This window comes from Taudactylus pleione, unplaced genomic scaffold (genome assembly GCF_031769625.1).
Source record: "Taudactylus pleione unplaced genomic scaffold, aTauple2 ptg000345l, whole genome shotgun sequence".
Classification (NCBI taxonomy): domain Eukaryota; kingdom Metazoa; phylum Chordata; class Amphibia; order Anura; family Myobatrachidae; genus Taudactylus; species Taudactylus pleione.
Window position 1 is genome coordinate 777,223 of NW_028284746.1, and position 22,298 is coordinate 799,520.

At 44.2% G+C, this 22,298-nt stretch overlaps 1 protein-coding gene across 3 annotated transcripts in view; it reads right to left on the reverse strand.

The window, feature by feature from the left end:
* Positions 1-22,298, reverse strand: part of ERBIN (erbb2 interacting protein) — a 239,454-nt gene that overhangs the window by 33,104 nt on the left and 184,052 nt on the right. For all 3 annotated transcript variants that reach the window (XM_088444049.1, XM_088444047.1, XM_088444048.1), the window contains exons 15-20: positions 21,611-21,680; positions 19,540-19,639; positions 5,762-5,883; positions 4,584-4,757; positions 1,952-2,134; positions 288-405 (exon numbers count right to left, since the gene is read on the reverse strand). In XM_088444049.1, the coding sequence (XP_088300175.1) occupies positions 288-405; positions 1,952-2,134; positions 4,584-4,757; positions 5,762-5,883; positions 19,540-19,639; positions 21,611-21,680 (767 nt within the window). The remainder of the gene's footprint in view (positions 1-287; positions 406-1,951; positions 2,135-4,583; positions 4,758-5,761; positions 5,884-19,539; positions 19,640-21,610; positions 21,681-22,298) is intronic.

A 22,298-nucleotide genomic window follows, 5' to 3' on the forward strand; every position in this document is an offset into this window, starting at 1 on the left:
TGACTACCAGGGGAATTGGAAGGCAGTTTAGTATTCAATGACACTGTACCTAGTGAAGGGTAAGCACACAGAGTCAGTCCTTGAAAGGGACTGGGACAGAGAGGATGGGGAGCACTGGAAGCTAGGATATAACTAGGGCTGAGCAAGAGGAAGCAGGGCCCTGCCTGTGAGAGCTGACAGGCTAAGAGTAGTGATGAACAGTTGGAGGGCTATCTGTAGTGTAGGACAGGGGAGGAGGAGAGAAGAGTGGGGGATTAGGAGGAGGGATGGTAGGCTGTGAAGTTCACCTTTCCTGTTGTTGCTCAGTGCTACCACCTTTGGTTGGTTCATAGAGGTCTCTATGAGTGGTGGGCGCATCTCAGCCATCTTCATTTCCTCATCATAAGACAGGTCTTCTGACTCCAGCTGCACAGAAATGTTAGCAAATTTAAAGGAACACGTATGAAAAGATTGTACTATTTATAGATTCAGAAGATTTTTATCATATTTACAGGTAAATTTAAAAATACAATTTTAAATTGCTGCTTTGCCTTTTTTTTCAGCTCCAGTGGTTTAAACTCAGCAGGAAAAAAGCAGGTAACTGACTTATCACCAATAAGCTGAGATCATAGTTTCAGGAGAGTAATTATATGCATGCATTTACTTGTGTAATTTATAAGTATGCACATTGTTAACAACGCACAATTGGTACCCCAGGCAAACATTCCCATGTTATGATTAATGTGCATCTGACAATGCAGTGTAAAACACAAGTCATTTAACTTGTGCAAATGTAAGATTTTGGCATCTGCCATTCTTAAAAAGTATGAATATAGTTTTAAAATATGCTCTTTAACCCATTCAGGCGTTCATCACATGTACTTCTACACTACAATCCAAATTTATCTTAAATCTGTGTTTGCTGCACGTGACCTATTCAGTGACTACAGCAAGAGCAATCACACAGTGATAACCAATGCTGTGCAAGGCTCTCATAGATAGTCATTTAAAAGTAATTCAAAATCAATTAGAGGAAAAGAAAAAAACAATGGATCACAGTATATTTCTGCAGCAGTGAGTTCACACAATTCCTGCATCTTGACGTCACGTTTAAGCTGTACACATTCAACAAGCAACAGTGAATTGGCACAGTGTCTGTTTTCTTGGTGTCCAACGTTAAACTTCAATGTTTATTTCTCCTCTGCATGAAAGTTCGTTATAAGAAAGAACCATAACCCTCAGGCAGTCTATGTGCTCCGTCAAACAGAATGAAAGATAACTTTCAAAGACTGCCATTTAAACGAGATGGGGGAAGAAATAATCAACTTTTTCATTATTCCCAACAGTAGGTGAAATAGGCGGCTCACTTCCTGGCAATCAGCCACTCAGCAGTCAGAGATGAGCAAACCATGGAATTCAGAGAAGCTTAAAACTAGACGAGGCGCAATCATATCACAAAACCTCTGGTCGGAGATGGTTGAAAGTCTTGCTGCCTGGCTGACAATTATGATGAACTAACATAAAACTAAACTTACCTGAGCACAGTGATCTTTATAAATGAATCTAGACTAATTAGCTGGGATAATAAATTGTCTCTATATGAATTGATAATTTATATACATACACACACAAAAATATATTATAAAGTCATTTAAAAACAGAGGTTCCCAAACGCGGTTCTCAAGGCTCCCCAACAGTTCAGGTTGTAGATCTATCCATGGATGAGCAAAGGTAACTTAATTAGTACCTAAATCAATTTGATTTAACCACCTGTGCTCAACCATGGATATCTCTAAAACCTGAACTGTTGGGGAGCCTTGAGGATAGCAATTGGAAACCTCTGATTAAATTGATGATAAAAACAGACAAGAACTTAAAACCATTGATGGAGGAGTATGGTTATCAGTATCTCATTATCTGGGGCTACTGAATTATTACAATTACTCCATAGCAGTTACGGTAAGATACATACCTCATGTGTCTCATTATGGTTGACAATGGTTTTTGCATTCCAAAAATTTTGAACTTGAGGGGTCGGTTGTGAATTTCCGATGGTATTTTCAGCTTCTGCATCACTCGGTTTCTGTACACAGTTCCCTACAATGTGTTTCTCCCTCTCTTCAAAATCGTTTTTAGCTGAGGCAGGCTCTGTTGTCTAGACACAAATACAATTAAAGATGGTCATTTGGGTTGATGAAATAAAAAAATACAAACTATCACAAAGTAAAATCACAGTATACTGAATAGTGGGTTTATATGAAGATTGAGATTATGCACACATTTTTATTTTAATCATATAAAAGAAACATATACATACATACTTTGGCCAATAAGCCACACTGTGCAGCTGTGGTCTGTATGTTCCATTTAATTTTACTGTAGCTGAAAAAACATTGAATACACACCTACAACATGCTCAGTATTCAAAATTAATTATTTTGTTTGCTAAATAAATAGTTTACCTCTGTTGCCAGTTTTTAATGATTATATTATAATATTAGTTAAAATAATGGGGGCCATTCAATTAAGCGCGCTGTTGATAGCGCCGCGAAGTTGGAATCAAAGCTATTATTTCAGCGAGCTGTTTAGTCCGATTATTACAACTTAAGAGGCATATTCAATTAGAAGCGAAAAGCCGTGATCCACGAAAAAGTATCGCCAATTGCGTCTTTTCGCCTGCCGGAAACTTATCTCTGTATTCAATTCCACCCGCTTTTCGCGTACGCGGGAAGTCAATGCAATGTAATAGGCGAAAAAGTTTCGCCTCTGAAAAGAAGAAGAGCACAATTTTTATTTTGGGGTGCAAAGGTGGGGAAAACTCTCAGAGCCCTTGGAACAGCCCCCCAAAGGACAACTGCGTCAAAAAAATAAATAAAAAATAACACCCCAAAATAGTACTTTCAATTTCGGGGCGAAAAAGCACAAAGTGGGGGGACAAATTCCAAAACTAGCGAAATAAGGTTCTGGGAGTGCTCTAAGAAGGGGCCATGTGTTTTTGGGATTGCAGGTGCTTGTATGATGGAGGAATTCACTTTTTTAAAAACTTCACTTTAGAGACATTAAAAGATGCTTGCACCCATTTTCAGGTACCCCAAATTTGGCAGGAATACTTACTTTCTCCAATAAATACTGCTTTATGCCATTCTTCACCACTTGTGCAAAAACGCGAATTAGAGGCAATTGTACCAACTTAAGTACCCCAAACAGCTTTATTAGGACTAATCGGGCACTACTACATTGATCACCAATGTTTCTGCATCTTTTGGGGTGTTCAGGCTGATTTCCGCCTGTTCTGACTTCGCATGTCGCCGTTTTCGCATCTTTTGGAATACGGCAAATAGGGGGGACGCGCACGATGAGTTTCTGCGGCCAAAAGACACGATGTAGGCGAAAAATCTGGCAGGCAGAACTATATCGCGGGTGCGAAACTAATTGAATACCGCCCTAAGTTAGAGAATGCCAGTTCTCACGATTTAACCTGGGTGTTTTAGTCACGAGAACAGTCATTCTCTGACTAAAGTGCCGGTTGCGCTAAGCTGGACAATCAGACTCGCAGCCAGCACTTTAGTTGGATTTCTGCTCGCACCCTCAGGAGGGTGCAGGAAGAAATCCTTTAGTCAGGCTAACATCGCGATGAATTGAATAGCTCCGGGAACTCCTTCCCCGCATTATCAACAGCACACTTAACTGAATCACCCCCAATGTTTGCAGATGCAACTGTCTACTGAGACAATACAGTTATATAGAAAGATTTTTGTGATCAGCACTATCATCATTAGAAATGCAAATCAAGCTAAAAGAAAAAAAAAAAAAATGGGGATTTTGTTCATATTTTTCTCTGCAAGTCCCTACACTAGCATATATGCCTAGCACACCATTACATTGCAGTTAAACGCACCCACCACTCAGGTACAGAGAGTCTCAGTCAAACAAGGGCATTATATAGCCTATATATTGCAACAGACCTTGTATCTTGCAATATAAGGTTAAAACAGAGCACAGGCATATTTATTTTCTATTTTGTTTCTAAATAGTTATATACACTCTACTAGAGTGTACCAAACATGTATCTTAATCTGGAACAGGGCTGGGATAGTATGAAGACATAAGTACATACCAGCACCCGCTGTCACGATGGCTTTGTTGCACAAGACAAAAACATTATACATAGCTTTGAAGCATGACATTCAGAAACATTGAGTTCTCTGAACTTTTATACAGAAAGTATTATGATACAAAACAGGCCTTAAGGGACCAAACCAGGCAGGAATTTTCCGAATAGTCATATTTAATGTGTGAGGCAGTCATTTTGATTTCTCTATCATTAATCAGAGCTATTCATGAAACTTGGCCTGTAAATGGAGTAATGTGATATAGGGCTGTCTGTCTATATTCTGGGTAATGCTGGTTAAGCCTATGCTTGTATTCATCTCCCAAAAAGCACTCCGCTTAAAATACCTCCACTGCTTTGCTAACTATCCTCTCCAGAAACTCTCTACCGCAGGGTTAGGCAAACTATCATTTTCTAGAGTCTCAGCACAGACAGTAACTGGATGGTCCTGTTGACATCTTCCCCATAATATTGACAGTGCAAGATGTCCAACCTTCACTCCTACGTCCTTCATAGACAGCTGTTGGGCTTCATTCTGCTTCATTTCTCTATTGGCTTCCTCTGCCTTTTCTTCATCTTTCAACCGATGCACAATAGTCTGAACGGTCTTCACCATGTTCTTCAGCTCATCGGGGTATGGCGTTGGATATCTCTTCAAGTTCCCTTCCTGATTTTTACCAAAACACACAAATGATTACCTAGGTCTGTTTAAGGAAAGCATGGCATTTCAGTTATCCTCGCATCCCAACAAATAACAATATTCATAGATCGGCACAGATCCACTTTAAATTGCCGCAAAACCAGCGACACAAGTTACTTGGATATGAAAAAGCAGTGGGTAACCTATACAAATATATATGTCAAAGTGCTCACAGAAAGAACTGACAAGGTAATTCCACCTAAAACTAAAAATTCATCCTAAGTAAATCTAAGTGAGGCAAAATCCAGTCACACGAGGTTACTTACACAGGTACCAGGCTATAGGCCATCAGCATTTTAAGTGGTAAGTTAAGGTTATGTAGTTCTGTAAGATTGGGCTTCACGTGAACACTTCAACCAAAACTAATATTTATCCTTTAACATACAATGAACTTTAAGCATCCCTGTTGGTGGAATTCACATATGTGTACTATATTTTTTACGTCTAGACTTTTTGAAAAATGCCTCTCTACCATAAAACGAAAGCAAATATAAGTAGTACTGATTTGATGTTAGAAGACTGACCATGACAAACAATAGGGCAGTGGTTACCAAACTTTTTTGAATCGCGGCACCCTAGTGCAACAGAATTGTTTTCACGGCACCAAAAGTTTGTTATTGAGGAATTCAGAAAAAAATGTAGTGAAGTAAAATGTGCTTATGTGTCATCCTTAGGTTCATTTATGTAGTGGGTGACAGGTTTGCGCTTCTGTTTGTCCACATATTTGTATTACATTGGACAGAAATAATTTAACTTGGTGCTGGACCATCAACCTGAGGCACCCCTGCAAGTGTCCCGGGGTGCCACAGCGCACACATTTTGGGAACCACTGCAATAGGGACAACTGTTGAAGACCCTCAGCTTATCTTGCAGATCGATAGCAGTACATTTGTCTGAATGTGAATGGATATCACCAATGAATGTAGGACCTTACACAGATAACACAGGGTTAATTAATGCAGGATACTGACCCGAGCCGGTGCTTCACGCTCATCCTTGTCATCGTCACACTCAAAGGCAACCTGTGCCCGCTGCTTTCTTTGCTCTTCCCACAGAGAGGGGTTAAAGCTCTCATTGTCTGAAGAGAAAATAACTGCAAAGAAATAAATTAAAATGAATTCCTCATTACCCTATTGCTGAAATCACACTCCCCCTCACAGCAGGCAGCACAGCTTCCATCATCCTCTGTCAAACACTAAATTCATTTTGTGGTGTCGACTGATTGAAATAGTGTATGTTGCCCGAGATGCTACTGCACAGCGGACCCCTGCCTCATGCATGCATCCCACCTGAGAACCTCCACTCCTAAACATCCATCCATCCGAGAAACATCCGAAACGGCACTCTTAGGATTTTCAGCAGAAATGACCTACGCCTGCCATTGTTTCTGGCCTGCTCAGAGCCCTGTCCTCAGAGTGAAATAACAAATATATTTAAATGTATTATTTGTATATATTTTTTTTTTACAGGAAGGAATACATCAAATGTTGCAGTGAACATTACGGGAGGCCACGGGTGGAGGCGCTGGAGAAGTGCGCTGTGGGATGTGCGGCAAGGATCCTCATTTCTGCTCTGGCCACAATTCTACCAACTCATCTCACCTCATGATAGGAAAGCCATTGTGTCTACATTGCTGAAGCAAAATGCATTCCATAATACTATAACAAAATAGCAAGCTAACTAGTATCTAATGCTTATGGAAGGCTTGCTATGTACAATACACTGACCGCCATTCAGTAAGCAATAAAATATATTACAAAATATAAACTGATTTTCCCAAAGCATAAAATGTAATAGTCAGGACTAAAGAAATGTTAAAAGCAAACGTACACTTAAGTTGCTTGTTATATGTCAATGCAGTAAAAGTGATACGCTACCTGGTGGGATATTAACAAAACATACGAAGCAGAGGAACACTAAACATGTAAGAATTCATTTTGCATAACTATTTACAATAACAATAAAAAAAAAAACCCATCATATATATGTCATACGTTTCTAAAATTATACAGGAAACCAATAAAAAATAAATAGCAGATTGTATATATTGTGCCAATAGGTAACATTGGACTAGAATACATATTAAAAAAAGAACACTGAATCTAATCAAACTCAGGGGACGGTATATATTTAATTTAAAATAAAGAAAACTGCATAAAGTTTTTAAAAAATCTGATATCCCTTTATGTTGTGCTCCACATGACAAGGAAGCTTATCCCCCTGGCATGGGAGCCCTTAGTCCAGGGATATTCAACATGCGGCCCTACAGCTGCTGAGGAACTATACATCCCAGCAAGTCCTGTCACAGTATTGGCATGCCCTAATAGCAAAACTGTGGCAGAGCATGCTGGGATGTGTAGTTCCACAGCAGCTGGAGGGCCGCCTGTTGAATACAACTGCCTTAGACCTACCCGAGGAAAGAAAGGATCAATAACTCAAGCCTCAATCTTGTCTAACTTAAATCCAAAATTAACGTTACTTCTAGCCTGGCGCCTGAACACTAAACCCTCCCATGCAGTTCAGTATTACAAAGGGAGGAGCTTTTCTAAGCTCAGCAGAATTTAAACTAAAGCCCTCATTCAGAGCCACTCGCTATCGGCAGTACGCTCGTTCCGAGCGATGTTCGCACATCTGTGCATGCGTACGGTTTTTAGTACGCATGCGCGAACCAGTCAGTGCGGCCGAAAATCATTTGTACGCAATATAGCGAGTGCCTGCTATTTTGAGTGACAGAATGAGGCGTATGTGGGTGGTAACAGGGGAAGGTGCTTGAAAACGGGGAGTGGAGATCCGATCGCAGGCGTGCTTAAAGGTCAAAACGGGCGTTTTATGGGTGTGCATAATTAATATAGCAGCGTCAATGACCACGTCACTTGGTTTTTTTTAACTCAGAACTGCTCGCAAAATAGCGGTTGAAAAACCCAACCACAAGAATAGCGAGCAGTTCATATCCTGTTCGATGTACTCGATTAATCTAATAAATAGCGGACATGACGTATGGTGCGAGCGGCCAGGGGGCGTTTTTATCAAATAAACGAGCGTATGTTTTGCTCGCTCGTTCAGACTTAGAGGTGTGAACAGACTGCAATTTGCGAACGGATCATTTGAATAGCCACCCCTTGTTTTTGAACGAACGACCGCAAATAGCGAACGGCTCTGAATCAGGCCCTAAGTGTCTAATGTTACTACTGGGCTGTCCTCTATACCCCAGGTTTGCAGTGCCCCCAAATTGGAATAAAGAGAAATTGGGGTATATTTACTAAAGTGTGAGTTTTTAGAAGTGGGGATGTTGCCCATAGCAACCAATCAGATTCTAGCTATTATTTGAAGGTGCTAGTTAAATGATACGTAGAATCGGATTTGTTGCTATGGGCTTTCTATCTGCACTGGCCACTTTTCTTTGGTCATTCTCGGTTTTATGCAATACATTTCCAAAAACATGATCATCCAGTATTTACGTTCCTATATTTGTCCATTAACTGTGGAGCACAACCTAATATTTAGCAATTTCTTATGGAATATTGTGTCCAAAATAAATCAGGACTTTTTACTCACAGTAAAATCCCTTTCTCAAATTCCATGGGGACACTGGATACCCTGAGATATCCTTCCCCTCAGAACCCCATACAACCATACTGCCGTCAGTTTTTTTTTTTTTTTTTACAAACAAAGCCCAAAGAAAGGATGGAGTAAAGAAGGAGAGGAATACTTGTCCTGACAAAAAAAAAAAACTACCAAACATACCACAAACAATAAGGAGCAATAAGGCCTGCTGCAAACAATTTTAGAATTGCATAATCTAGGGCCAGCGTTTTTGCGGATCCTTTGGAAGACCCGCGGGTAAAGAAACTGCTTGGGAAGCGACCTGTGACTTCTGTCATATAACCCCCGGTCACTACACCCTGCACCTGACACAAACCGAGCAGTTCCACTTTCCAGCCTGGGGTGTCACTTTCTGCTCTGGTGCTTCAGTCTCCCGACGGGCCGACATATCGGATCATGGGTACACATCAGAACGTGGCAATGAAGAACGGAACGATACCTTGTTCTGTCCTTCCTTACCAGCAACGGGCCAGCTTGCGATATTGTCCATTTCTACGTGCTGCATGGCCGTCCGGACGATGTCGCCAGTGTCCGCAGGAGAGCATATTGACTGTACACACTGAGCGATGCGGCTAATATGCTGTTCTGATTCGACCAGAAGCGACATATTGTGCCAACATCGCTCCAGCGTAACAACAGTCTCCAAAGAAATAATTTTATTTAACTCTGGGTTAAAAAGCACATTCCCTTTGAAAATAAGAGCTTCAGGCACTTTTTTAATCCCCATCTGCCTGCCAATTTCTGAGCCACAGAGCTCTACGTGCAGCTATTGCTTGGCCAAGACACGAACGGCCAGCTGAGCAACATCAATTGCTGCCTCACCCAGATAGGCGGAACTCTCCCTCACCATGTCAACGAGGGCTAACAACTTAGCTCTTGGCAATCCGGACTGGATGTCTTCCTCCAACCAGCCTGGCCAGCGTTCAACAGCCTTGCTTGCCCAGGTAGTAGCTGTGATGGGTCTAACTCCAACACCTGCAGCCATAAAGATTGTTTTCAACATAGAATCAATATTCCTGACTGAGCCATCCTTCCAAGAGGCTACATTTGGCATTGGGATAGTGGTAGTCTTAGCCAGCCAGATAACCGAAGATCTAGCCTAGATTCCCACTTAACTCAGCTGCTGGAAACGTGTACAAAATAAGAGATATGGTAAGAACTTACCCTTGTTATCTCTATTTCTACGAGGTCCATAGGGTTCCACAGGATACCTTGGGGTATAGGCGATGACGGCAGACATCCAGGCACCACAGAGTTAAAAACCTCCATCCTCCCAGGATGCACTGGGGTCCCTCTCCTATACCCCGCCCCTGAGCCTTAGGCACTCAGTTTCGTCACAAGCCATAGGCCGGAGGAGGATAAAGAGAGAGAAGAAAGTCTGGAACACACAAGAATCACATTCTCACCAGAGGGAGACGGAAAAACCGGTGACCAGAACCACAGCCCATCTGCAGTACAGGTGCGACAGGACGGGAGTCCTGTGGAACCCTATGGACCTTGTAGAAATAGAGATAACAAGGGTAAGTTCTTACCATATCTCTTATTTTCTACTTCAGGTTCCATAGGGTATCCACAGGATACCTTGGGGATGTCCCAAAGCAGTATCCTTCAAGGATGGGGACGCTCCTGTGCTGAGAGGAGAATCCGTCGCCCGAAGGAAGCATCCCGAGAGGCGTAGGTATCAAAAGCATAATACCGTACGAAAGTATGGACAGATGACCACGTGGCTGCCTTGCAAAGCTGAACAGCTGAGGCGCCACATCGAGCTGCCCATGAAGGACCCACAGACTTAGTGGAATGAGCCTTAGCAGAAGATGGAACAGGAAGGCCCTCGTGAGCAAAAGCTCCAGAGATAGCCAGTCGAATCCATCGTGCCAATGTTTGTTTCGTGGCAGGCCAACCTCTTTTATGGAAGCCATAAAGGACAAGGAGTCTGACTTCCTATAGACAGAAGTGCGGTCTACATAGATTTTCAAGGCCCGCACCACATCCAAGGTAGCCTCACCAACCGAAAGGTCCGATGGTACAATAATTTCCTTGTTGATACGGAAACTAGATACCACCTTTGGAAGAAACCCAGGATGAGTGCGCAGCACAGCCCTGTTTCTATGAATAATTAGAAATGGAGGTCTACATGAGAGAGCTCCCAATTCTGAAACCCTTCTGGCCGAAGCAATAGCCAGAAGGAATACAGTCTTAATGGTTAGCCATTTCAAATCCACTGAGCCCAGTGGTTCAAATGGCGTCCTTGAAGAGTCTTCAAGACCACAGCCAGATCCCATGGTGCCACAGGTGGAACAAAGGGAGGCTGAATAAGAAACACCCTTTGCATAAAAGTACGGACATCAGGAAGCATAGCAATCCTACAATGAAACCACACTGAAAGTGCAGACAGCTGTACCTTCAGAGAAGCTAGGCGAAGACCCTGGTCTAAAACCGCCTGTAGGAAGGCCAGAACCCTGGACAATCTGAACACCTGAGGAGCATAACCTCTAGGGCGACACCACTGGCAGAAAGCCCGCCACACTCTTTGGTAGATGTTGGCAGATGAAGGCTTCTGAGCTCTCAGCATGGTGTTGACCACCGGGCTGGAGAAACCTCTGGACCTCAAGAGGGCAGTCTCAATAGCCACGCCGTCAAAGACAGCCGACTCAGGTCCAGATGAAGGCAAGGACCCTGAGACAGCAGGTCCTGACGTTGAGGCAACAACAGCGGAGTGTCCACTGAGAGACTCTGAAGATCCGTGTACCAGTGCCACCTGGGCCACGCTGGAGCAATCAGCAGTAGCGTGCCGCCTTCTTGCTTGAATTTGCATATCACTCGAGGAAGAAGGGAGAACAGAGGGAAGAGGTTCGCATACTGGAAGGTCCACTTGACTGCCAGAGCGTCCACTAGACAAGACTTTGCGTCTCTTGTTCTTGACCCGAACATCGGAAGTTTGTTGTGTGTCGTGAGGCCATGAGATCTATCACTGGAAGGCCCCACTTGTTCACCAGTAGCTGACACACCTCCTGGTGAAGAGACCAATCTCCTGGATGCACGTCTTGACTGCTGAGAAAGTCTGCTTCCAGTTGAGAACTCCTGTATGAACACTGCTGATATTGCGGTGAGATGCTTTTCCGCCCATACTAGAATGCAGGATACCTCTGTTAGAGCCGCCTGACTGCGAGTACCTCTTTGGTGGTTTATGTATGCCACCGTGGTGGCGTTGTCCGACTGTACCTGCACAGGTTTTCCCTGCAGGACCTGTTTTGCTTGCTGGAGAGCCTTGAATACTGCCCGCAGTTCCAATATCTTTATTGGAAGAGCAGCTGCTACCGATGTCCACCTTCCCTGAAAGAAGTGTGGACCCATCACCTATCCCCAGCCCCGGAGACTGGCATCCGTCGTCAGAAGGGCCCAGTCTGCGATCCAAAAGGGGCGCTTCCTTGTTCAGGTGAGCAGTCTGTAGTCACCAGGCCAGAGATAATCGCACCTCCAGGGAAAGCACCATAGTCTTTGTCTTTATCCTTTGGGGCGACCCATTCCATCTGGAGAGGATCAGCTGCTGCAGAGGTCTCGAGTGAAACTGGGCAAACTCCACCATGTCGAATATGGATACCATGGATCCCAGTAACCTCATTACTGAGTGAATAGACACCCGGCGACTCTGCAGGCAAAGACGGATCTTCGCCTGTAACGCAGAGATCTTTTCTCCCGTCACAAAGATCCTCTGATGTTGGGAATCCAACAGAGCTCCTAGATGGAGCATCCTCTATGAAGGTACCAGGGAGGACTTCTTCTAATTTATCAGCCAGCCGAGAGACTGCAATACAGAAACTGTTAGTTGCAGATGGCGCTGAAGTTTCTCTGAGGACTCCGCCAGTAACAGGAGATCGACCAGATAAGGTAACAGGTGGACTCCCTGCAACCGAAGGTGGGCTGCCATGACGGCCATAACTTTGGTGAACACCCAAGGTGCTGTAGCCAGACCGAAGGTCAGAGCCTGAAACTGGAAGTGGTCCTTGACCACTGCAAATCTGAGAAAGCACTGGTGTGCTGGGACAATAGGGATATGCAGGTAAGCATCCTGAATATCCAGCGACACCATGAAATCCCCAGGTTCCATTGCTAAAATAATGGAATGCAGGGTCTCCATCCTGAACCGAGGAACCCTCAGAAATTTGATGAGGGATATGAGTATTGGCCGGTAGGACCCATTGGGTTTCTGCACCAGAAAAAGATTGGAGTAAAACCCCAATCCCTTCTGAGACAAAGGAACTGGCACTATAACTCCATTCTGGAGCATCGAGTGCATTACCTTCTTGAGTTCCCGGGCCTTGTCCTGATTGAACGGAAGGCCCGTGGTGAAAAACCGTCTGGGAGGCCTCGTGCGGAAAGGACAGGGCATACCCCTGAGAGACCACTTCTCTGACCCATGTGTCTGAAGTGGTCAGACACCAGCTTTGGGCGAATTTCAGAAGTTGGCCTGCCACTTTGAGGTCCCCCAAAGAGAGGCCCATCCCGTCAGGCCGAAGGTTTGTCATCAGACTTGGGAGTGGGACGTCTGGTACTCCAGGTCTGCTTCCTGGGCTTTGCAGGTTTCTTGGCGGCAGTCCTCCTAGGAAAGGACTGTACCCTGGGTCTGTTCTGCGTTCTGTAGGGCCGAAAGGACGAAGATCCCGCTCCTGATGGGACAGTAGTGGAAGACAGACACGCAGACTTAGCCACAATTTTGTCTAGATCAGGGCCAAACAGCACTTCTCCATTGAAGGGTAACCCCTCCAAACCCTTTTTGGAATCAGCATCCGCCTTCCAAGAACGCAGCCACAGGATACGACGAGCCGCCACTGCTGCCGAGGAGATCTTGGACACCATGATGCCCATATCTAAAGCTGCCTCATTAATGTAGGTACCGTCAGGTCCATAAATATTGGGACATTGACAGAATTTTCAGATTTTGGCCTCTATTCACCACCACAATGGTTTTGAAATGAAACAAACAAGATGTGCTTTAACTGCAGACTTTCAGATTTAATTTAAGGGTAATTACATCCAAATCAGGTGAACGGTGTAGGAATTACAACAGTTTCAATATGTGCCTCCCACTTTTTAAGGGGCCAAAAGTAATGGGACCATCAACTCAAAAGCTATTTCATGGACAGGTGTGGGCTATTCCCTCGTTATTTCATTATCAATTAAGCAGGTAAAAGGTCTGGAGTTGATTCTAGGTGTGACATTTGCATTTGGAATCAGTTGCTGTCGACTCTCAATATGAGATCCAAAGAGCTGTCACTATCAGTGAAGCAAGCCATCATTAGGCTGAAAAATCAAAACAAACCCATCAGAAAGATAGCAAAAACATTAGGTGTGGCCAAATCAACTGTTTGGAACATTCTTAAAAAGAAAGAACGCACCGGAGAGCTCAGCAACACCAAAAGACCTGGAGGACCACGGAAAACAACTGTGGTGGATGACAAAAGAATTATTTCCCTGGTTAAGAAAAACCCCTTCACAACAGTTGACCAAATCAAGAACACTCTCCAGGAGGTAGATGTATATGTATCAAAGTCAACAATCAAGAGAAGACTTCACAAGAGTGAATATAGAGGGTTCACCACAAGATGCAAAACATTGGTGAGCCACAAAAACAGGAAGACCAGATTAGAGTTTGCCAAACAACATCTAAAAAAGCCATTGCAATTCTGGAACAACATCCTATTGACAGATGAGACAAAGATCAACTTGTACTAGAGTGATGGGAAGAGAAGAGAAGGAAATGAACTGCTCATGATCCAAAACATACCACCTCATCAGTGAAGCATGGTGGTGGTAGTGTCATGGCGTGGGCATGTATGGCTGCCAATGGAACTGGTTCCCTTGTATTTATTGATGATGTGACTGCTGACAAAAGCAGCAGAATGAATTCTGAAGTGTTTTGGGCAATATTATATGCTCATATTCAGTCAAATGCTTCAGAACTCATTGGACGGCGCTTCACAGTGCAGATGGGCAATGAACTGAAGCATACTGCAAAAGCAACCAAAGAGTTTTTTAAGGCTAAAAAGTGGAATGTTATGCAATGGCCAAGTCAATCCCCTGACCTGAATCCGATTGAGCATGCATTTCACTTGATGAAGACAAAACTGAAGGGAAAATGCCCCAAGAACAAGCAGGAACTGAACACATTTGCAGTAGAGGCCTGGCAGAGCATCACCAGGGATGAAACCCAGCATCTGGTGATGTCTATGCGTTCCAGACTTCAGGCTGTAATTGCCTGCAAAGGATTTGCAACAAGGTATTAAAAAGTGAAAGTTAGATTTAGGATTGTTTAGTTTGTCCCATTACTTTTGGCCCCTTAAAAAGTGGGAGGCACTTATAGAAACTGTTGTAATTCCTACACCGTTCACCTGATTTGGATGTAATTACCCTCAAATTAAATCTGAAAGTCTGCAGTTAAATCACATCTTGTTTGTTTCATTTCAAAGCCATTGTGGTGGTGAATAGAGGACAAAATATGAATATTCTGTCAATGTCCCAATATTTATGGACCTGACTGTAGCTGAGTCCCTTAAATTACCCACCAACTCCACCTGTTTAGGTGACGAGTCTGGGTCCAGGGATGCCTCCAAGGTATCAGCCCAGTGCTCCATAGTTCTTGCCACCCAGCACACGGCCAAAGCCGGTCTGGACACGCCTCCTGCGGGGGCTGGTAACGCTTACCCTGCGTTTTCCACGCCTCCTCTAAATGATCCACTAGCTGATCAGATAGGGGAAACACCGTAGCATCACTTTTAATATCCTTGAAAAAGGCATATTTTGATTTAGCTACAGGAGGAGAGTCATCCTCAATAACCAAGGCCGTACGCACTGCACGTATGAGCCATCATCTGTCACAGCATCCTGATCTTGAGGAGGTTGCAGCTGACGCTTCTGCGCCCGCACAGACGAATCGCCCTGTAACACCTCTGACAGCTGTTGTACTTAGGTAGACAGTGAATTAGCCCACTCAGGTTCATGGATGACCTGAGGGGGCGACAACGGGAAACTCTGAGGTACCATTAACTGTTTAGGAAACCCCTGCATAGGGGACAACACCATAGACTGCTGTAAGACCCCCATCTGGGGACACGCAGGGGTTGTCGTTAACCAGCCCACCAGGATAGTAAGTGCCGTAGCAAAACAAGCCCATGGTAGCTCCTGCACAAGTGTAGTGACAGAAATCGGCCATGCCAACCGCAGGCACGCCTTACATAATCCATCAGAGTTACCATCACCCTCTGCCAATGGTACCTTGCATACAGTACACTTAGGCGGAATGGGGAAATCGTGCTCACTGTCAGACATACTGAGTGTGTGACCCGGAGCTGTATGTGACCACCGCACTTCACAACAAGTTGTATAGTGAGGTATAAATCCCCCTTGCAACACCGCACAGGCTTGTTAGCAGAGAAGAAAAAAAAAAAAAGGGATAGGGAAAATAGCTGACAGTATGTGAAAGTAACAGACAGCAGCGCTAGCCCAAAGTCACGTACAATGCAGAATATTGAAAACCCTGCATTATCTGCGCTTCATCAACTAACCTGACGTAGCCTGGTAGGAAACAGCGCTGCATACACTGACCTTGCACCGGAGGAGAGGTATGCAGAGGGACCCAGACCACGATGCCCGCGTTAACAGCTTCCAGCAGAGTTTGCCACATGTATGTTGGCCACCGAGGAGCAGAGGGAGGGCTGGTCCGGGGGCGGAGCGCATGCAGATGCCTAACCACCTTGTGGAGAGGTGTGCAGCGGGGGAGGCGCGCTCCCCTGGCATGCATTTAACCCCTGGGACGCTGGACATTTACTGTTTCTGTCCAGTCCTCAGTCCCAGGGGGTAGTGGAAAGCGCAGGGATCAGTAGCCTGGTGTCACACTGCAGCCAGTCCCCAGGGAGCCCCCTGCCTGGGAACTAAGCACTGTGCTATTCGGCTGGGACCCACCACGGGACCTTGCCGCTTACCTGAACCCCCGTAAATCCGGCCACAGTCCAGGCAACCGGGGCCACTGCTAGATGTGACCCCAGTCACCCACCAGCATCCCCGGATCAGTACCGGTGTTCTGGTACCAGCGGGGTGTAGGAGCGACGACAGTACAGACTGTCCGTGTTGTCTGATCGTTAGATGTGCAGCCACAGCTGCATTGAAGAACTTCAGGGGCCTGCAGACCAAGACCCCCACTCTGTACGGTGCATCCGACTTCAGCCAGGCACCGACGAAAACTGTGTGCCTGAGGCTCGGGGGCGGGTATAGGAGAGGGACTCCAGAGCATCCTGGGAGGATGGAGAAGTTTTTAACTCTGTGGTGCCTGGATGTCTGCCGTCATCGCCTATACCCCAAGGTATCCTGTGGAACCCTATGGAACCTGAAGTAGAAAACCTGAAATCTCCAAGCAAGTTTAAATCTCCTGTTAGGATGAGCCCAAGCCTCTTAGGGCTAGTAGAGTAGGAAAACTCAATGTCAGTTCTTTTTCTATTTAGACAGAACAGAATCATCCTGAAATTAAAGCATCTAACAGCCTTAATTAAGGCATCCACACCCTGAATATTACCGAGATCATCTGAAGACAGATGCCACTGAAGACAGATCCTGATCTGAATCTTTCCAGTCTTCGTCCTCCCCAGAGGAAACTTCTGAAGCAGGGACCTCACCTGGGTGGAGAGGAGCTGACAACAGTCTCTTCTGGCAGAGGCTGCACCCAAACACCTCTCTTTAGAGGATAAGACCTGCATCAACCCCTGAACCAAGTGGTAAACCCTCTCCCTGCTGGACATATCCCACCTTCAAGGGAATCATATGCCAGCTGGATGCACACCATGATGGTCCAACCCAGCGACCAATGTAACGATACATTGCGCACGACGTACACATTGCACAATCTGAGGTAAGAGGGTAACATGTATCGCTACATGCTGTATATAACTACACTGCATCGTTTATTAAATCGTCCCATCTGCTATGCAGCATAATAGATGGCACGATACGAAAGACGACGGATCTGGCATACACACTATACAATGTGAACGACATATCATTAAGATCTGTGTCAGAACAATATATGGTAGGGGATGACGGAGCTTGGACCTCTGTCTCACAAGCTGTACAAACAGTACCCGGAGTCAAACTTGGTGGTTGGAAACTTAGCCTGGTATTTAGTGCAGGCAAACATTTTGGCTACCACCTTCTCCCAGTTAGCCTTGGGAGCATTCCCCTTACCAGACAAAGGGTTCTATGTACTAAGCCCTGAAGAGAGATAAAATTGTGAGAGATAAAGTATCAATCAATCAGCTCCAGTCATTTTTCAAACACAGGCTGTAAAGTGATAGGAGCTGATTGGCTTGTACTTTATCAATTAGCACCAAGGCTTAGTACATAGACCCCATAATAACCATAGTAGGGGACAAGGGAACCACACACAGAAACAACTCACAAGTATTCAATCAGCACCCCTCCCCCCTCCAAACACTAAACATAAGGAAAAAAGAAGAATAATTCTCCTGAGCCCGAAGCGTTTGAGGAGGTTTCCCCAGCAATCACACCAGAAGCAGCTACCTTAGCAGCAAAAAGCCAGCAAGAGTATCAGGAGGGAAGGCCTTTTTATGGCAGGATATCCCTTAGTATTCAAGGCAAAAGAGGAGGAGCTTATAGGAACTCCTCCCCCTGGGTCCAACATAAGGAGGGCTTTGCGGTCAAACAGGCACCTTATACATACTCCCTTGCCAAGTGAGGGATAGCCCACGGGAAGCCGCACCCCAAGGCGGCTTCAGAGAGATACCAAAAATAAAAGGCTTTTTCAAATTTATCGCCAAGACTGTCCCAGCAGCGCCTTGACCCAACAGTTGGCTTGTCTGGTGCGAGAAAAAAAAAATAGGCGGCATTAAGGTCATACAACTTTCAGCGTCAAGTTTAAAAGTGCCCAGGCTCCTCTCTCTCACTCATTGACTCCAGCATATCCATCATCCCCCAGGAAACAGAAACATGGAATAAATTAGAAGTTTTATTATGGCGCCGGCAAAAAAAATTAATAAATTGGAAAACATGTTTCTAAATCTTTATAACAAATAAAACAATAAAAGAAAATTAATATATAAAGGTAATCAGTGAAAAATATGCACCTACACTGGGCAAAAACCAAAGCAGGGAAACAAAAGTCCCCATTCCCTGCTGCCCATCTGCAAAGGAACGACTAATCTGCAAGTTAAACATCTAACATTCCATCCTCCAGTAACAGGGAGATCTAAAGCAGCAGATTGTTATCCCAGAACAAAGCATAATGCCAGGACGAGTTCAACATGAAGTAAGTGCAGCAGTTTGTGAGTACAGTACGTCCTCCTAACAGAACAAGAACAAATCTAGACCTGGCAATTAAAGGAGAGAGATCTTCTCCCTTGTATGACTTAAAAGTTCCCATTGCAGCTCATTTGTATTCTGTAAAACAATGGTGCAGCAAAAAATAGGCAACCTGGTTCTATTATTGGTTTACACATGACAGGGATCAGCAATGGTGGTTACCCCTTATATTTACACTTCTCTCCTAGGAAAATAATCAGCAGTGCTGTAGGTCAGTACCATCCGTAGGCCGACAAAACCCAACTTTAACTTCCTCCCATGGACTTTCACTATCATGACTGTCCTCTTCTAACCAACACCACAGACTCACGTAGCTGTATAATCAGTTATATCCTCTTTAAGTCTAACTCCTCCTCATTCATACAGAAATACTCATTAATATTTTATTTAATCAGATACTGTTATTAAGGCACATTACTGGAGTTTGCAATACATTTTGAGAGAACACACAAACTCCATGCAGTCACGACCCTGGTCAGAATTAAACCAAAGTCCTAATACTGTAAAGCATAAATGCTAGCCAATAGCACTATGATATCCTAACAGGACACCCCTTTATCTAATAGCAACAATCCACCACGTCACAAGCCTGAGGTCAAGGAGGGTCACTATTGATTCCAACACCTGCCCTTCTCTTCTCTTACATCCAAGCACACTCAAAATATGGTCACTTCACTCTTGGGCAATGTGAAGTAAAAAATAAGCATCAACTATATTGCCCACCACACCAAGCAATGCCACAGCCTCTCTCCTGTAAGAAGAAAACAGACATTCTCCTTACGGTCATCAGTCCTTGGCTGCTGCGGGAACATATAGTTGGTTAAGACGGTTTTCTGTGTATCCTGGTCAGTCTCTTTCTGCAGCGGTATGAGTGGCTTAGACTGAAAACAAAACACATTCAGTAAATGCCAGCACATGACAATGTACGCATTATTGCAATACTATTTCAGTCTGCAGTATGACTGCAATCAAGGCACCAAGACAAATATAAAGGGGAACATTTATTAAAACATATTACAGACATTGTTAAAATATTTCATGATCTCTATTCTTTATAAAAAAAAAAAATACAAAAAACAAATCAGTATTGCACTCTCCACATACAGGGGCGGATTCTGAGGGGCTTAACAAAGTGTCTGTAGGTGCGAGCAGTCGTGGAAGATTTACTACTTTATGCCAATGCCAGAATCTGTGCAGGTGTTGTGTGGGAAGCTGCGCAGCACATTGGTATTACACCGGCCGCCACGTAGTTTGTCATTAGTATCGGCACTTGCACCAGCCCCATGCTAGGTGCAAGATACACGTTAGAAACCGGCTTCCTTTCCCGTACACACCATTCACATGGAGCTTTTCATACACGCCCATGACAGTAAGTCAGGGCGGTTCCGTGCACTCGCATTGTTGACTGCACCGCAATGACCAATGTAGCAGAGTTCCATATGACACAGAATAGGATGGAAATACGTAAAACTTCATCACTTTGCGCTGTATGCAAAAACCCACCGTTTGTGTCTGTGCACAGAGATCTGTCCAACTCAGAATAAGCCTCACTGTATTATTCATGCTTATACTAGTTCTTACAGAGCTTGGCTAAGTTTACAATTAATTGTACTTTTAAGGTGTTAGAATGGCAATATTAGATATATTTACTATTAGGCCGTGAGAGAAGTTATTCCTTCTACCCCTACACATTATTTTCTTCTCATTGTTAGGGATCCTCTGGAATCTTCCCATTTTTCCAGCACTAACAGATCCAATGCAAACTAGATCTACCGATTATAGAAATTACAATTAAATCGATTTTGAAGGGTTGCCTGATACAGGTTACCTACATTTAACTGGGATTATGTACATTGGGGCATAGGCACATAGGCACATCTATAATGGGTGTAGGTGTGCAGTGAACAGGGGCCCCTGAGCCCCCCCAACTGCACACCCTGCACCCAGAGTTTACCTAACTGGTGTTGGCAAAGCGGAGCCATCTTTCCACTGATATCTTTGAAATGTCAGTGCTGCGTATTGAGATAAAAAGCTCTGTCACTGTGCCATTTTGCTTTATCGTGTGCATGCACCAACTTTTAAAATATAACTGGAAAGATGGCGTAGGTGGGGAGACCCACTTGCTGGAGATGGTAGGGCTTCCTTGAGGTGGTGGGCCCGCTACACACAAGCCCCCTTGGGCATTAATTTACCCATTCAAGGGGAATTCAATCGAACACAATGGAGGCAATGTGCAGTTCTGTAACAGCAAAACGCATCAAGAGGCGCACAGGAAAACTTGTAGTGCCAGGGCTACCTGTAACTAATATGCGTGCAGTCGGGCATCGTGGCAATGACTACCAACACATTGAGCGGAATTAAATTCCCTCTTCATAAACTTTGAATGTGGCACTTTTATGGCCAGGTAACTTATCTGTATTGTTCATGGTCCCCTCCCCAAGGCCAACTAGCAATCAAAAGACAGCATGGATCTGAGCTTCCAGGTACTGTAGCACATAACCTTTCTCTGGTGCCATTTGCACATAAGGCTTCACTCAGAAAAACTGGTGAATTGGAGATTCCAGAGACTTTTTGAACTAATGTACTTGGAAGAAAAAGTTTCAGCAAATTACTAGAACACAAAGTATTGCGAACAAATGAACACTTGTGTTCTGATATTCATAAATGCATAACCACCTACGATCACTGCATTTAATACATTCCCAAGCAATCTACTGCCATCAGCATACACAGCTCTCTCTCATCTAATCCTGTCATTCAGCTACAGTTCAATTAGGAGACCCTGGAATGACAGAGAACCGTAGAGAAAGCCCAGTAGGCAAAAGGTCACTTCCAGGAAAGTGTATCCCCACCTGATTATCTGACAGCCACATTGCCGTGAGCTGCTGCAGTCTTGTGAATGTAAAGGGCAGGTTCTTCAGTCTGTAGAAACACAAAAATTAAGGTTTGCAGATGAAGTGTGGCTGTCACACCATACTAACATCATCACAACAGCACATGTGGTTTATGGATCAAGGAAATTACTCAGATCCTATAGGTTTAGCAATTACTAGCTCCAGTACAGCAAATCCCTACTGGTACTTTAAGTGCCTTAAAGCTTTAAGACAGACAAAAATAAATAAATGGATGCGTCATTCATACACACTCAGATGCACACAGTAAATTAAATCTGTCCACACAATTATACATAAATGTAAAAAGGTTTGCATACATTGTCGACACATTACAAACTTTATTTTTCATGCAATGAACTATGGGCTCCGTAAACTGGGCAATCCTGGTACTGTGTCCGAGAACCGGAACCAGTGACCAATTTATCCATGAAGCCAAACTGAACGGTGATCTGACCGGACAGCTTGATCTCTTTCATCCTTACTGGGGACAGTGTGATAGTAAAGTGACCACATATAGGACAGCAGCAATCATCTTCATGGATATTGTTCAGATTAATATCGGGCATCTGCTAAAGAGCCAGCAAGATATGAATCCATATACATGGTAGTACAGGAACATTGACTCTGCTCCTGGGATATAAATTGA